We start from the raw sequence: 18,045 nt of genomic DNA on the forward strand, positions 1-18,045 counted from the left end.
ATTGTTATACGGTAAACCATTCTTGAGTTATCCCTAGTCTATTAATTACTGCTCCCCCTATTCACAGCCACATTTGGCTCAATTTTGTACAAATGTTACTTTCTATTGTATGGTACAATGTGGTCAGTCTGTTTGGTATATAAACTCAGTATGTTTGAAATATAAGGATTCATACCGCAGAGGGTGCTATTGGTTTTCTGGACCCAACTGACTGGGCTAGGTAGATGGAGGACCGATACGTAATCTAGACTGCTCGTATGGTTTTCGTTTGTCAGCGTTTCAATAGATAATGTCATACATTAACTGGGCATCTACTCGGCGACAAGTTATAATAATTTCATTCTTGATACGTTGGTGATAATATCCATGATGATGATGTCATAAGGAGTCATGATCTTATTGGAAATTGTAGGCACTTGTTAATGTACATGAATGAATGAATAATCTTGAAGTTTTATATAGAAAATTGGATAACCTAGTGGTAACTTTTTTGACTGTGAAGCTGTGTGCCATGATATCTAATCTGTCAGAGAGCATCGATTCCTTCAAGATTACAGGTACACCTTGCTGACAAGTGTTAAACAACGCGAAACCTAGATGACCACAGTACTGATTTGTTCTCTAGAAACTATTTAAATGACTAGAAGTGTTAGCACTTATCGATGGAATCGCTGACATCATGCTTGGTTTACTTTCTGCCGCAAAACTAAAATAAATTAGTCACACTAAAAAAGAAAATCAAGAAAGTTATTGGTGAGACTATGATTTCAAGATGACCTTTGAATGATTCCGACGTGACCTTGAGAAACTTCAACCAATCAGAAAACCGCCGATCTAGACCTACTGAATGTCTTATAAGTTCGAACCTGAAATGAAAGAAACGTAATCGCAGTCCCAATGTGAGCTTAAATACTGGAATGCAATTACATCCAACAGATGATTCCCATATAGCACTAAATGAACGTAACAGATTCCACTGTTAGCCATAGACTATTTATTACAACTAAACAATTGATTTACCTAACGTTTTTGGCGAGACTAGGATTCTTGAACGAATCTTAAGTGGCCTTGAGAAAATTCAGCAAATCAGAAAAGTCGGTATAGAGTAGGAATATTTTATACAAAAATCCAAAAGATTAGAGTGGATACACTTCTTTAAAATTGTTTTAAAACTTTTCAAGGTTTTAAAGATACGCTTCAGTTCTGAACTTGTGATGCATACGATACATGAACTCATCCGTGTGACTTCATAACGGTCGACCTCTGAACCATGATAAGGTCGGAAATTTTCTTTTACCCTTGACCACTTCGCTTCTATATGATTGGTATATACTCCCGTGGTGGGGTCTACAAAACACCGCTTGTGAACGACGATAGGATGCAAGTAACCAAGTCTACAGAGGCATCGATATACTCTCCAGTCATCCATTTATATTGTGGTACCTCGCTGCACATACTCTCGTAAAATCGATATTATCATTGTAGCTTGTCGGTTCTTCACGTACTGGAAGTGCTTCTTTTGAGATGTCCATCATCTGTACCAAGGACCTGCCAAGTAGGATTAAGGAATGGCTATTCACCTAGCACTTCCTCTTCTATTGAAGTTGGGTTTTCTAACGTATGTTTCGTTGATTCCTCCAAATGACTGATTTAAGCTTGTTATTTTCGTTGCACATATATCTCGAAAGTACTCATTCTATTGAACTTCTGAGACTTCAGTAACATCTGCAAAGGCTGATGTCAGTTTTATCCAGTTTGCAACGATTATCATAATCTGTCTTGGTGTTAATCACGATCGAACGAAAAAATTCTCTGTTCTAGCAGACGTTTCCCTCCAACATATATCACATCAAAATCTAGTATGGTCACGACTGAATATACTATGTCCAGCAGTCATTTAAACATCGCACTCACAAATAAAGGAACTTCTACATATTTCAATTTGTTGTAGCCACTCAACTATGACATCCTCCTTGCCCTCAAATGCCCTGGTACGGTCGAGAGTGGGTAAATTCAACTCTCCCTCTCCAATTGCTCTCACATGGTCACATGCATACAGCCACTGTCAGGGAATTCCTACTCACTGAATTCTCACTGTGGGGGTGCTATTGACGGAATTGAGAGGATGAAAAGCGAATGCTTGGTGCTTTAACCGGGTTGGTCGACACGGACTGTCAACCAGGAAATCGTAAAGCTCATAGTAATTAGTTCCTCCACATTGACAATAGTTATTCATAAGTTCATAGGTGACCAATATTAAATTAACACAAGTTTAAATAGTACAAAAGAAACAATGCAGAGTATTTTTGATACAACTACAATTATAATAAGTCTGAATATGTCTGAAGAAGTAACTTGGATTAAGTTACGAAACATCAACGTTTAACAGATTTGAACGTATATCCAAGTTGAACTTTCATATACCGATTTAACAGGATTTTACTGTAATTAATACTTTAGTATTGATGTGATATTGGTTTGTAAGGATTATGTATAAATCATTTAAAATACCACCTCACTTATCTATGAAATCAATCATGTCATGAATGAAACAACTATCCAATGATAACAGAAGATGAACTATTTGCTTCATTCCTGATGAACATATAATAAACATATTTAAATTTTATGAAGTTTAAAACAGTAGTTCAATGGAATAAGAGCTGATAATAGAAAAGCATGTCTGTTGAGGGATTTTGATGTGATCTTTGAAATGATCTTACAGGTAAACCTAAATCATGGTTTCGTGTTTATTCACATTCATCAACAACGCCTACCCAAGATCTCAAGTGAACTGTATCGTCTATTTGAATTATCTGAAACATTACTACTAAGGTAGTCAGTTAGTAATTGACTTCTAGTTTGATTCAGACTTTCACATTCGCTGATCATTGAATAGTAATGATCAATATTGTGTTTGCTTAATCTATAGTGATGATCAAAAACTAATAAGCAAGTACCCTTATACTACAATGAAGTATCTTTCTAGAAACTTATAGGTGTGTGTGTACTTACTTTTTCTTTCTCTTTTCTAACTGATATCATTAGTAAATTAGACTGATCCCTTAGCTTATATGAATATACATGTATTCTGATAGTGATTAATTTGTAACTGCGTATCCCCCCCAAAGAAACAACGAGAACATTATTTACATTACTTAACGAATGTTGATGATTTAATTATCATTAGATTATTGTAAGGAAAGATGGATAGTGGCTAGCAGTGGAATCCACTACGCGCGTTTCATCCCATTTGGGACTCGTCGGCTGAATGTAACCGCATCTCAGAGTTGATGTTCATTCTGAGACTTGAACCCAGTACCTTTCACTTCAAACGCCATCGCGTTATCCACTTAGCTACTGAGTCCTAATAGCCACTTGCTTGTGCGATGGGGTGAAGTTTAAATTCACTTGGTATTGTTTGTTTGAATCTTCCCATTGATGTCTTAGGACTGCAATTGATCAGTCTCTTATTGATGAAACGCGCGTCCTGGATTCCACTACTAGCCACTATCCATCTTTACTTATAATGATTGTGAATTAAGGCTATATCGAGGCAATACACACAGTATGCACATATGCCAATTAGAGACTGTCCAGTTGCAGTCCTAAAACATCAATGAGAAGATTCAAACAAATAATACCAAGTGAATTTATCATTAGCGTAGTTTATATTTACACAAAACACAGTTGCTTTTTTTTTGTTGTTGTTGTTATAACTAACATATGGTAAACTACACAGATGTTTATTAACAATGTTTGGATAAATTACTTTTTCAGAAATAATGCATTTTGGGTAAATTCATTTTAATGATATTCATGATAACAGTGTGATTTGAATAAGTTGTAATTGTTGTAGTGATAGTAACGGCATAATCAGCAGAACCTGAGATGACGGTAATTGCAGAGGTAATAGTAGAAATCATGCCGATAGCAAGCATCACTCTGAGTAGTAACAACAGTAATAGCAGACGTCGTAGTGTTAGTAGTCTTATAAAAGGAAGCGCTGGTAGTGTAGTATATACTACATATGTCGACAGACATAAGTGGTATGTAACACCAATCAGAAGAGCAATACATGACAGCAGAAACCTTTCGAGGTAGACTTGAAGAAAACACTAACGGAAGTAGGGATGAATTGTGACTTGGAAGAATTATACAGGATGTGAAAACGAAACGATGGGATTTCACGTATGAATTATTCAATGTATGATTCTGATATTTTACCTGGAAATTCTATAATTATGTACTAAATAATACATTGGTCATCCTCACTTGTGTTCTTCTTCACTACAGTAGTAGTATTGATAACTTTAGTCAGCATAATATTCATTCGCTTTAAGGAATGTATCGTGTACTAATGTCTAGTTCTTTTTAATAGTGAAGATAATCAGACATAACTATCGATTATATGTCACAGAGATTACTTAACAGTTTAAGTGTAATTATAAGAGGTTTGAAAGAAGCTTAACTAGGACATAATCATAACTCATGAAGTCACCGACTATTTTTTCTAGTCGCACCAAAAGATACAAACTTCTTATTTAGATGAAAGAGAACACCCATAACCGATATCTGATAACCTAAAGAGCTCACGAATATCTTCTCAGTGCCTGATAGACTAACTAAACTGTTCGCTTATACTTTGTTCAAGTTAAGATCTATCTACTGAATATAACTTGCAATGCGAAGAGTATAGGTTGATTATATTAAATTAGTTGCTAGCCAATATCTTGCGGATTATTAACTATTAAACAAACTGCTGACATTATCGTTCAGGATATTTATCAGTATAAGCAAGTAAAATATACTCACTTTCCGCTTGGTCAAGTTGCATTGTATCTGATTCTTCATCAATATCCTCTTCTCTACAACTGAAACGAAGACGTCGATCCGAACAAATACAAGTGTTTGGTTTGATACATTCACCACGTTCACCACAATTACCGGCACAAACAGCTATTTGTTTTTTTTCAATGGAGAGAAAAATCGAAAAAAATGAAATGGTAGGAAATCACATGTAAAATACAATAGTTAGTAACTTATTTCATAATAGATATCATTCAATGATTACTAGCTTAGAAACAGACTTAACCATATACAAACTGGACGTCTTGAAGTATAGAATCGATTCGATACGCTGTGTCAATCAGACAAAGACAGTGTGATAAATAATAAATACTAACAGATAAAATCTATTGAGTATGATTTTCCCTAAATTTCTGAGGAAGTAGATTCATCCAATCGGTTGCAAATCCGGAATAATTTGTTAAGGGAAATACATATAATTATGGTGATACTATAGTGGTGTTAGAGGTATGAGGGCAGTTATCACTTCCCGGTTGCCCACATCGTGGAAGGGTTCTTCTGGAGGTACCTGAAAAGGAAATTCGGAGAGAAGTGGTCTTAGTGACCTGAGAGCGTGACCGCAGTGCCCAAGGGACAACTGCTTGAGGTCGGCCACACACGACTCTTTTGTAGGTAATTTTTGTGTTAGCTCCGTGCTTGTTGGGACCTTACCGTCAGAGACGGATATCCGTGGGATTAGGCGAGGTGTTCATTTTTAGGGTCAACCTTTTCTAACCCCACCCCTCCTTGTGGGAAGGCAGCATCGCTGTTATGTTAGGTATGGCAACTTAGATCGATGCATATATGTGCCTGGTCCTACGTTGTAGCTGACTGACTGACTGGTGATACTATAATTTATGGACGATGTTTGAGCAATGCTATATGAATTTTCATCTTCCTAATAGAGTTAAATGAGGGTAATAAACTAATCTGCGTAATCGAGATTATGGTTGACAGTTGGACATTAAAGATTGGGGATCATAGTAGGAGTTTTCATTACGAAATGACATCAGCTATAATGTCAAAATGAATGAATTTCGCAAAAAAACATTCAAGACCTTCTTTCTAAAATCTGACTGGTTTATTTATAAATTGTAGTCTTATTAGATTTTCAGAAGGGGGTTTTGTGGCGATTATAATAAATTTTATTGTTGAATTCATGAGTCAATTAAAGCTAAACCACCATAGAAAACCTAAAAGCACTAGACGCCTGTTTCGCCCTATTGTTGGACTCCTCAGAAGTGCTCATCCACGATCCCGCCTCACGAGATTCGAACCCAGGACCTATCACTAGACCACTAAGCTGGCCGGCATCCAACGGTGTAACTGTCTAACTTCAACCAATCCACGAAGTTGAACAACCATTCACCAACGTCTTCAGTGAGTTGATATCTACCGACAGACTTAGTTGAACTCCACCAGTTACTGCTTCTCACTAGAACTCCAGGAAATACCTCATGGAGCCATACTATATTTATGAGTGAGTTAACAAATCATTTAACAGTTAGCTTAATTACTAAAATAATATAAGTAGTTGGATATAGAAACTCTCAGAAAAATGAATGAACTATCCTTGTCGATAACTAAGATAAGTGATTGTATTATACAGATCTACAATGGATATTTGACATAATCAAAAAAAGAAATCATAACCAGATTAATTCAGATATGAAATTCCATGATTTATCCACAATAGGACGAAACGGTCATCCAGTGCTTCCAGGTTTTCCATGATAGTCTAGCTTCAATTGACTGATGATTTCAACCCTAAGATTACTAATACCTCCACGAACTCTTCTGATATTTATCTTCATGTTAGATTTCTTACGTTAGTCTCCTTTAAATACTTTCAAACTGAACTGTTTAACTTACTTACTTAGTTAGTAAATAATTTTTTCCCTGAAAAAAAAAGAACTAAACATTGCACGCAGAAAATTTGCAGTTGATGAATTAACAGAAAACCTTAAGTCCCAGTTTATGGATTAGGTCACAAAGATAACTAAAGAAAGATCAGACAAAAAACATATTCAACTTCTCAAAAGCCTGGGGAACCAACCGGTTGAAAATAAATTTTCGACTGTACCGAAAAGGTATATACAAAATTTTTTCTAGTTTGAAAACCTTAACCATCTGAGATCCGATCCATTCCCAACTTCAGGTTTGAAACATGGACGTTTCAAAGCAAGCATTGTTGACTTTTGCTATCAATTTAAGAATAATAGATATAACTACAGAAGTATTTTGACTAAAAAACATAAGGAGGCTATTAGTAAACTTATTAATGACGAGAAAATGAACTGACCAGATCTTTAAAAAAGCTCAAAGATCAGCAGATAATTCCATCAGACATATATGAATCAATCAAACTGACAGGTACTCATTTACTTAGATTATACGGATTACCAAAAGTACATAAACCGGATATCTCATTGAGACCAATTTTAGACATGTAGGATTCCCCTTACCATACGGTAGTAAAGTGGTTAGTAACCGTTTTAAAATCACTTCACAAACACCTAGTATAGCCCAGTATTCCAATTAGTCGACAAGATGTTCATATAATTGTGTTTTAAATAGATTTTTTCTCTATACATTCTTATCTAAACTAATAGTAGTTGCTTAACGTAATTCCTTTATATCAATTACGTAAATATTTCAGTGAATGTTTCAATGAGTTGTCATGGCAACTAAAGTTTTTTTGCGCGAAAAAAAATAATTTTTTGCAACATGTTTAAAAGAAAAATTAATCTATAACATTTTAGTTTAATTTGAATGGGAAATAGGCTATTTTAAACATTGACATTTACTTCTTTTTTTTGTTTTAGGTAATTGATTAAGAACTATGTATTGTACAGGGTAGTTTGGTGAAGGGTGAGGAAGTAACATGGACAAGACAGAAGAAGAAGATACTAAAAATCTGCTTTTCTCTTGGTAACAATATTCATTCATATGTCGTCTTTCATATATGCCATTGAAGTGATTGTAAGTTCATATCTGCTGTATAACATGTCGTATAATTAGTTTCATCAATGTAAGCCTGAATAATCATGTCTAATTTTCCATTCACTTAGTATTGAGATGGTGGAGAAGATTAGTAGTTCAGGTGGGTGATTTTAACAGGGTTTTGTTCTTTGAGCTGGATAGTTTGGTCGTGGAGCTTTCATCGTCCTTCTGAACGACATCATCAGCACAAACTTCTACCCGAAAGCTCCATGACCAAACCATCCAGCTCAGAGAACAAAACTTCATCAAAATTAACAAAGTGTTGAGCATAAGCGATCAGCTAGCTTGACCATAAGATGATTTAATCTGTTACAGCTTCCTAATAGCTGTTTACTGAAAAGGATAGTTTGTAATATATAAAATACATTGGTTATTCACGAATTAGTAACAAATGTCTTATTTGATAGTTGAATTCATGAGTCAATTATAAGAAGACCACTATAGAAAACCTCGAAGCACTGGACTGCTGTTCTGTCCTAAAATCTCCACAAAACGCCCTTCTGATATTATTGAGGATATGCTCACTAAAACTGGCTTCAAGAGATATATTCTTGGTGTTCTAGTGAAAAGCGGTGACCAGTGGAGTTCAACCAGTTCTGTTCTGAGATAGTAACTCATTCAAGAAAATGGTGAACGGTGATTCGATTTCGTGGAATGATTGAAGTTAGAAAATAACACCGTTGGATGCCTACTAAGATGCCTAGATGTTGAGCGTTCACGCGCTAGACCGATATGTCCTGAGTTTTAAACTCGCTCGCGTGCGGTATCGTGGATGCGCACTGCTGAGGAGTCCCACACTGTTACGAAACGGCCCTCAAGTGTTTTCAGATTTTCCGTGGTGATTAGTTTTGATTGAATTCTGCTAAATAAGTTGCAATGTGATCACTAGTCTAAGTGACCCAACCTTGTGGACACTAAATATTTTACCTGAATAGCTTAGTGATCATATCTATGATAATAAATATCTGAATGATTCATGAATTCTAGAGTAAAGTATCAGTTTCCTTAAGATTGTAGCTGTGCTTTTCTAATAAGTATTAACTAGTACGTTTGATAATGTTGTTAATGTCGCAAGTTTAAATTTAACCGGAATGAAACATTGCATTGCTTAATACCCTCAAATGCCCTGGTATGGGGAGAGTCTGCTATCTTTCTCCAAATGCTTTCACATGGCCACCCGTATATAGCCTCTGTCAGGGAAGTCTTACTCACTACCTTCTCGTGGCATTACTGTTGTTTACGAAATTGAGAGGACGAAAAGCGAAATTCCTGTGCTTTAAACGAGTTGGTGGACACGGAATGTTCATATAGGGGAGTTGGAAAACCCTGATTCCAAACCAATGGTGCACATAGGCTCCAGTATCCTGAGGGAACAAATGGCGTATGAATCAATCGTTGGTCACCAGCTACTATGGGATTGCATCTCCTCACGATGCTCCACTGCCTTGTGGATTACACCTTTAGGTCAAAGACTCCGGTTGTGGCCCCCTAAGAAAACCACCTGCTTCAGTCTGGGCACCTGGGCAGTACCACATCCCTCACACAAATCAAATGAGATTTGTGTGGCGTATATATATCTGGTGCCCCTTTGTACCAATATTTATGTGTTTAAATAAAAGAAATTAATATTCTGTAAACAACCATTATCAATTAAATGATGAATATGAATATTTTTTCACAGAGAGTATCTGTGGAAATCTCTGACTAAACATTCCATGTCTCATTCCCCTTATCTATTCCTTTTCTATCTGTACAATGAAAACAGAACGATATGCAATTAAATATGCCATTTTTTGGTAGTGAATGTCTTGTATTTTATTACTGAAGTGACCAAGTATGAAAACGATGAACAGATGAGAACACATGAAACCTTTGTAGATAGTAAAGTTAAATAATTCCAAAGTGGTTCATATTTTATTCGTAATTGCAAGATCAAATTAGATAATATCCTTTTGATGTTGAACAACGGTAAGGATAATGCGGATGTTACTAACGATGAAGTTATCAGTAGTGATGCGAATGTCTATATCACACATCTCTTAGTAGTTATATTTCTGAGAATATCAACTATGGATCTACTTCGTATGCTGATTATGATGAGAATACTGATGTTAGTAAACAACTGTAATTAATGTACTTCGTCATTTATTAAACTCATATAAACATCAAAAAAGAACTTCGGTTACACTGTGGTCGAATTTTGAAGTCTACTTTATCTAAATTAGAACTTCTCTTGTTAAAAGAAATACTGACCAAGGAACTCAATTATGTAAATAAAGATATATATGTATATCATCTAGGTCAACCAATCTTATTGTAACAAATATGTTACATAATCAGTTTATGAGAATGTCAAAACAAGTACACTATTTTATTCTCTTAATATTAATTTGAGACCTATTCAAATATAAAATAAATCCACTTGGTATTGTTTGGTTGAATCTTCCCATTGATGTTTTGGAACTGCAATTGATCAGTCTCTTATTGGCATATATGCATATTGTTCGTATTGCATCGATATAGCCTTAATTCATAAGTATTATAAACAAAGATGAATAATGGCTAACAGTGGAATCCAGTTAGACGCGTTTCGTTTTATTTGGGACTCGTTAGCTGAATGTACCTGCATCTCAGAGTTGAGGTTGTTGATAACGTTTGAAGCGAAAGGCACAGGGTTCGAATCACAGAGTGAACATTAACCCTGTGATCCAGCTACATCCACCTGACGAGTCCCAAATATCACAAAACGTGCGTCAAACTGGATTCAACTGTTAGCCACTGTCCAACTTCTCTTACAAATGTAAAATAGTTTCCCTAGAAAAGAGAATGTGATTACTGTACCTATTCTACATACCTAGAAATGTCTTTTTTTATAATTTCTTCAATGATTTATACAAAAAACTAATTTTTATTAATGATGTGAAAGGTAAGAATAAACTTTCTAATGTCACATAGTTACAAATTTAATTATTTTTTTCGTCACATGATGGTAACTAATTAACTTGCTGACCTAGTTAATGACAGATTTAAGTATAATTCATTAGATCTTACTGATTTCTATCGATCTTCTACTGAAATACATTCAATGCCCGATCATCATCATATACTACTTATATGGATATAAGTAACTCGCATCACAGTTGTTGTTAAGATTTCTTTATAAAAAAATCTTTTTTAACCAACTAAAAAAAATTTCCCAATCAAAATATAGACATCGTTTTTTTCTATATTTTTATCCAATCGAAAAAGAAAAGAAAATTTAGTTACTATGTACTTGTAGTTAGTTAAGCATTTACTGAATACTTTTTTTTCTGTATATATTTGACTCCGTCTGTCAGGAAATCTGTTTTTAAAATGTCAATATATATTTTAAAGAAAACAGATGTTTTAATGTTCATTGATTAATAGTTGAACAAATTTCGTTATCATGGATGCGCACTGTTGAAGAGTTCCACAATAGGACGAAACAACCGTCTAGTGCTTACAGGTTTTCCATGGTGGTCTAGATTCAATTGAGTCATGATTTCAACTATAAAATTACTAAAATCGCCACAAAACCCCTTCTGTTATTATTCAACATATGCTCACAAGTGACTGGCTTCAAGAGGTATTTCCTGGAGTTGTAGTGAGAAGCCGTGACCAGCGGAGTTCAACCAGGTCTGTTGTGAGATGGTAACTCACTAAAGACATTGTTGGATGTGTCGCTCATGAGATATAGTCTCATGGTAGCCGGTAACTAATAGTTGGTTCATACGCCATTTGTTCCCTCAGCAGGATACTGGAGCCTATGTGTACCAACGGTTTGGAATTAGGGTTTTCCAACTTCCTTAGATGTATCTGCCAACCCTGTTAAAGCAATGGACATTCAATTTTCATCCTCTCAATTTCGTAAACAAGAGCGATGCCGCGAGAATTCAGTGAATAGAACTTCCCTAACAGTGGCTGTATACGCGTAGTCATGTGAGAACATTTCGAGAGGAAGAGTTGACTCTCCCCACCCTCTACCGTACCAGGGCATTTGGCGGCTCAAAATATGATAAAACAAGAATATTCCATTCATCCTCTCCTCGTTACAATATAAATACATTTAGAATATTGATGGTTTTTTTTCTAAAATTATACAAAAAATGTCTTATGCAACATGTTTCTTGTCTGTCGATAGAAAGAAACATCATGTTTTTAACATATTAGGTCTACACCATTCATGTTTTCCACCTTATGATTTTAACAACAGACACCTATGTAAATCAATTTGTTCATATCAGTTCCATAAGCAAACATGTAAATTTTTTCGGCAATAAAATACCCATTTCCCCCCCCCAACAAAATGAGTAGTTCAACTAGACACCTTGATTTCTATATTAGTTTAACCTTATTTATTTGATAAAATTCAACAATCTCCACAACCTCATACTGGAAATTATCATGTTCTCCGAAGTTCTTTTGAGATTGCATGACAAGTGAAGTTGAACCATGTTGAATGTGAGAAAGGAAGATAATCGTTCATTATTGTGAAGCGAGTGAAATTTCATTAACTTCGTTAATGACAGCTCAGCGATCTGGAAGTTGAGTGTTCGCACATGAAACAAAAGGTTCTGAGTCTGATTCTTGAGTGAGAAGTCGAGAGTGAACACTGACAAGGAGTCTAATACTGACATGAAACGTTCGTCCAGTGTTTTCAGGTTCCCACGAGTTCCCTCAATCAGACCGGTTCATGACGTCAAAGAATAGATTTTTATTCTTTGAGTTAGTAGATTTATTCAATGGCTATTTTATGTTCATTTTAACAAAATTTACGAGACATTGATTTCATTTAAGAATTGTTGAATCACCGACTGACAGAAGTTAGACTGATTCGAAATTATGGATTAATGCACAACTCCATACTATCGTTCAGTCACAAATTCATAATCAAACCTAAGTTTTTGAAATCTTCCGACAAATATGATGACTTTGAACTATTTTTAACAGTCGAATCTATGAACTGAACTAAGCCAGACTACCATTGAAAACCTGAGAGTACTGAACGATCCTTTCGTCTTAGTATAGGTCTCTTCATCATCATTGAGCATTTACGGTCCCGCACGCGTGACTCAAACTCAGGACTTTTGGTTTCGCGTGCAAACACTCAACCGTTAGACCGCTGAACCAGCACTCAACGGTGTTAATGTCTAACTTCAATCGATCCATGATCTTACGCAACCCTTTATTCACTGTCTAAAGTGAATGAGTGTCTTCACCCGACACGGATTTTACTCCACTGGTTACGGCTTCTCTTCTAGAATTTCATGAAATCCACCTTAAAGCTAGTCACTACTGAGCACATGATTATTATCAGAATGGGGATTTGTGGAGATTATAATAATTTTAATGGTTGAATTAATGAGTCGATCTAAGCTAGACCACAGTTGAAAACATGGATCACTAAACGGCAGCTTCTTCCTAGAATGGGACTCCTCACGATGCACATGTGAGATCCTGCGCGCATGACTGGTGTCCAGGACCTTTTGTCTCGAGCGCGAGCAGTCAACCTCTAGACCACTGATGGTGCTATTGACTAAGTTCCAACTATCCTCAATCTGATACCTTTGAGTTAATCAAACGTGAAGTGTTGATCCACATTTTTATTTCAAATAAAGAAAATACAAATAGTTCATTTAAAGAAAGAAAAAAAACATATTTAGAAGATCAGGTTAATAATAGTAAATTGGGAAATAAACTCACGTATTATACACGGTGCACCAATACCATTACGCCAACCTGGACAACACACAGGTTGTCCATTGTATTTGTTACATATATGACTGTAAATAAAAGAAAAATGTACACATTATGAAAAGAATCAAAAGGATGCTCATTTCAAACTTTAAAATGATCGATAAAAGCTGTATAATACCTAGAGTATTCATTGTGTATACATAGCATTATATCTCAAATGTAGATATCAAATCGAATGGATCACAGATCAAATTTTTTTATTTTTTTATTTGAACACATAAATATTGGTACAAAGGGTAACCAGATATATATGCGCCACACAAATCTCATTTGATTTGTGTTAGGGCTGTGACACTGCCCGGGTGCCTAAACCGAAGCAAATGGTTTTCTTAGGGGGCCACAACCGGATCCTTTGACCTTAAGGTCTGATCCACAAGGCAGTGGAGCATCGTGAGGAGACTCAGTCCCATGGAAGCCAGTGACCGACGATTGATTCATACTCCAGTTGTTCCCTCAGCAAGATACTGGAGCCCATGTGCACCATTGGTTTGGAATCAGGGTTTTCCAACTCCCCTAGGTGAACATTCCGAGTCATCCAACCCGGTTAAAGCACCGGACATTCACTTTTCGTCCTCTCAATTTTGTAAACAACAGTAATGCCACTGTGAGAAGGCAGTGAGTAGGACTTCCCTGACAGAGGCTATATACGCTTGGCCATGTGAGAGCATTTGGAGAAGGAGAGCGGACTCTCTTCACTCTCGGCCGTACCGGAGCGTTTGGGGGAACAGATCAAGTAAATTATATTGAAATTTAAATGAGAAATGAACTAATGATAATCAACTTAACTGGTTTAACAATTTACTTTTTTACAAGATTCAACTCCAACTGGAGCCCCTCTGGGACTACTTCCGGTCACAAGCCTGGATAAAGGAGGAGGGATGGGTATGTGGTTAGCAACCTCATCCCGTAAAAGAAACTAACTCGCTTAAAAAAATGCTCATCAAAAAAAATAACCCGCTAAGATTCAAACTAAAATCAGGTCGCAAAGTCACGTAATATAGATTAGTTGAATAAAGCTCAGAAGTAAGAATTATGATAATAGACATTTTAATTAATTTCTATATAAAGGAACCTTTAATTGATACAGCTTCAGCAAAGCACAATAATTTTGGATTCCTTTGTTTAGTTTGAATGACAAGTATTCGACCCCTATCAGAAATCCAATTCAGGATCATCAAGAATCGTAGGAATTGAATAACTAAGTTGACACACAGTAGTCCACAGTCCTCTAGTAAATCTATTCAATCCACCATCCAACGCCATTGATGATACCTACCCAAAGGCCATTTTTTTAACCAGAATATCATGAGTTTGTTATTTTAGTAAGGAAATAAACAATCTTGAAAGTGATTCGACTTTATTTAAAGATTATTTGTTTAAATAAGTCCTAGGTTCCAATCTCGTGAGGCAAGATGATGGATGCGCACTGCTCAGAAGTCCCACAATAGGACGAAACGGCCATCGAGTGCTTCCTGGTTTTCTATAGTGATCTAGCCTCAATTGAGTCATGATTTCAACTATAAAATTACTAAAATATCCACAAAACCCCTTCTGATAAATAATAATAGTAAATATAAAGATAATGTTTACACTTAGCCATTGTTATCAAGACATAACATAATTATTAATTGGACCCTCTGTCTTATTTTTCTGGTAAGCGTCTTTTTAGCGAGTTGGTTTTCTACGGGATGGGGTCGCTAACCCTATGCTCAACCCTCCTCCTTTACCCGGGCTTGGGACCGGCAGTAGCCCCCGAAGGAGCTACAGGCGGAGGCTCAGGACAGAGTGGGTTGGAGAAAGCTGGTCAGCGGCCTATGCTCCATTGAGAGCAACAGGCGTAAGTAAATAAGTAAGTAAGTAAGTAAGTAAGTAAGTCTCTGTCTTATTATTCGAGCTCAGTTTGTCATCTTTGAAAGGTTTTTGGGTAATACTCACCCCATATATCAAATCGTTCTTGATCTCACCTTCATTTTTACAAAATCTCCCATTCATTCGTATCCTAAACTCAATACATAATCATACAATTCATAATAGTGATGACTGAGGTGACTATAAAAGTAGATATAAGTGAATTTGAATGTCTATTTGAATGTCATTATACGATTACTGAGTAATAATCTAATATTTTTCCATTCATTTGTATTCTGGATAACAACAACAACAGTTATACAATCTATGGAGCCAAGATTATGGGACGTAAAGTGACTTAATTGGTATTTCTATGGTTGCATCCATTCAACGGATTTTGTTTACTATTATTATAATTGTCTAGTAAATGGAAATACATCTACATAAAAAGTTTGACTGATATTCTGAATAGGACAGTAGATATTGAGTTGTTTAAATGGTTTGTCTCCATTGTATACTGAGTTGGATATCAATGAATTTCCGATGCATATTTTGCTTTTCTGTTTTTCTGTAAATTAATGAATTCCGCCTGTAGCTCCTCCTGTGGCTACTTCTGGTCACAAGCCTGGATAAAGGAGGAGGGTTCGGCATGAGGTTAGCGACCCTATCCCGTAGAAAATTAGCTCGCTAAAAAACGCTAATCAGATAAAGGTAGTATCATTGATGAACACAATTGATCTGATGCAGATGTGATGACGCTGATCGGCAAACCAAGAGCAGCATATTTATAATTGAAGAACATCCGGAACTCGAAACAATTGTCAAACAACTCCAATATCAGAATTTGCAATACAAATGTCAAGACAGTTCTACTGTATTGAGCGGAGACGTGCAGAACTACGAAGGCCATCTTCAGAAGATACAGGTATTTATTACCAGTTGTCTACGCAAAATACTTCGGATCCGTCGGCCAAACACTATCAACAAAAGCCTACAGTGGGAGAGAACAAACCGGATTCCAATGGGGAAAGAAATCAGAAAGAAGTTAATATTTCCGGTGTAAAAGATTTATATAATAATCTTCAAAACAGTCCTAATGTACGCAGCAGAAACTTCCAGAACTACCACAATCATCGTCAAAAAAGATAAAAGTATTTATAAACAATTGTCTATATATGATACTTAATGTCCATTGATCATCAGCAACAGCCTACTACTGGAGAGAACAAACAAGTTTCCAGATAGGGAGGAAATCAGAAAAAGATGTTGAAAGTGGATAAGACACACATTGAGGAAATCATCAAACTACACCACTAGGCAAGCCCTAATTTTGAATCTTGAATAGAAACGAAAAAGGGAGAGGCCAAAGAACACACAGCGTCGAGAAAGGGAAGCAGAAATTAAAAGGATAAATAACAACTGACAAGAACTGAAAAGGATTGTCAAGAACAGAGTTGGATGGAGAATGCTAGTAGTCGGCCTATCCTTCTCTAGAAGGAGTAACAGGCAATAAGTAAAGTAAGTAAGTATGAAATTATGAATGAAATAAAGCGATGATTTAAAAAAATATCCCCTAATCCACACAAACAGTAAGTTCACAAACTTCCTTTCCTATAATCCTCATACAACTGATAGGTCAATGAAAGTTTCATCAATTAAAGTCTTCAACCATAACATCAGAAAGTTAGATAACTGATTATGTAATCCTTTGCAATTTTAGACTGAAATCATATGACCAATTAGATAAAGTACCAGGGAAAAAAACGAAACACTAAAGTTTATAAATGTTAATAGATTTCATCATTAGAACAGTTTTATGAATAAGAAAACCCTTGGGTAATTGATTTCTAAGGCAAAACCATAATATAAGGATAAACCGATGAGAAATGATTAGATGTCTTGTATCTTTTAACATAGATTTAACATAGGATTGGTTGAAGTTAGACATTAACACCGTTGAATGCCGGCCAGCTCAGTGGTCTATCGGTTAAGTGCTCGCGCGCGCGGGACTGGTAGGTCCTGGGTTCAGAATCTCGCGAGTACGGGATCGTGGATGCGAACTGCTGCGGAGTCCCACAATGGGACGAAACGGCTGTCCAGTGCTTTGTGGTTTTCCATGGTGGTCTAGCTTCAATTGACTCATGATTTCAACTTTGATAAAAGTACTGAAATCTCCACAAAATCCCCTTCAAAAAATGTATAATTAAAATAACTTTATATGATCCTCTGAATATATGAGGAAGAAATTGTCTTATCAACCGAAATAACTAGTCACTGTTATACATAGATCTCAGCAAGTGTCATAACTACAGATGCATCTGTCTTCTCTCAGTCCTGGGAAATGTCTTCAACAGGGTGTTGTTAAACAGAATGAAGGACTCCATAGACGCCAAACTTCGAGATCAACAAACTGGATTCCGTAAGGATCAATCGCAACTCTATGGACCATTGTGGAACAATCAATTGAATGGTATTCATCACTCTACATCAACTTCATTGACTACGAGAAGGCATTTGATAGCGTGGACAGGACAACACTATGGAGGCTTCTTCGACACTACGGCGTGC

General features: G+C 36.1%; 1 protein-coding gene and 1 non-coding gene across 2 annotated transcripts in view; both read right to left on the reverse strand.

Annotated features, from left to right (window-relative positions):
* Positions 1 to 18,045, reverse strand: part of Smp_001100 (hypothetical protein) — a gene marked incomplete at its 3' end in the record, with an annotated part of 88,121 nt that overhangs the window by 55,899 nt on the left and 14,177 nt on the right. The window contains exons 2-3 of the mRNA XM_018795185.1: positions 13,576 to 13,655; positions 4,816 to 4,959 (exon numbers count right to left, since the gene is read on the reverse strand). Coding sequence (XP_018649523.1) covers positions 4,816 to 4,959; positions 13,576 to 13,655 — 224 coding nt within the window. The remainder of the gene's footprint in view (positions 1 to 4,815; positions 4,960 to 13,575; positions 13,656 to 18,045) is intronic.
* Smp_tRNA_00900_Gln_TTG.1.1 lies at positions 3,297 to 3,363 on the reverse strand. Its single transcript has one exon. It is a non-coding gene (tRNA).

The sequence above is a fragment of the Schistosoma mansoni genome, chromosome 1 (genome assembly GCF_000237925.1).
Source record: "Schistosoma mansoni strain Puerto Rico chromosome 1, complete genome".
In the NCBI taxonomy this organism is placed as follows: domain Eukaryota; kingdom Metazoa; phylum Platyhelminthes; class Trematoda; order Strigeidida; family Schistosomatidae; genus Schistosoma; species Schistosoma mansoni.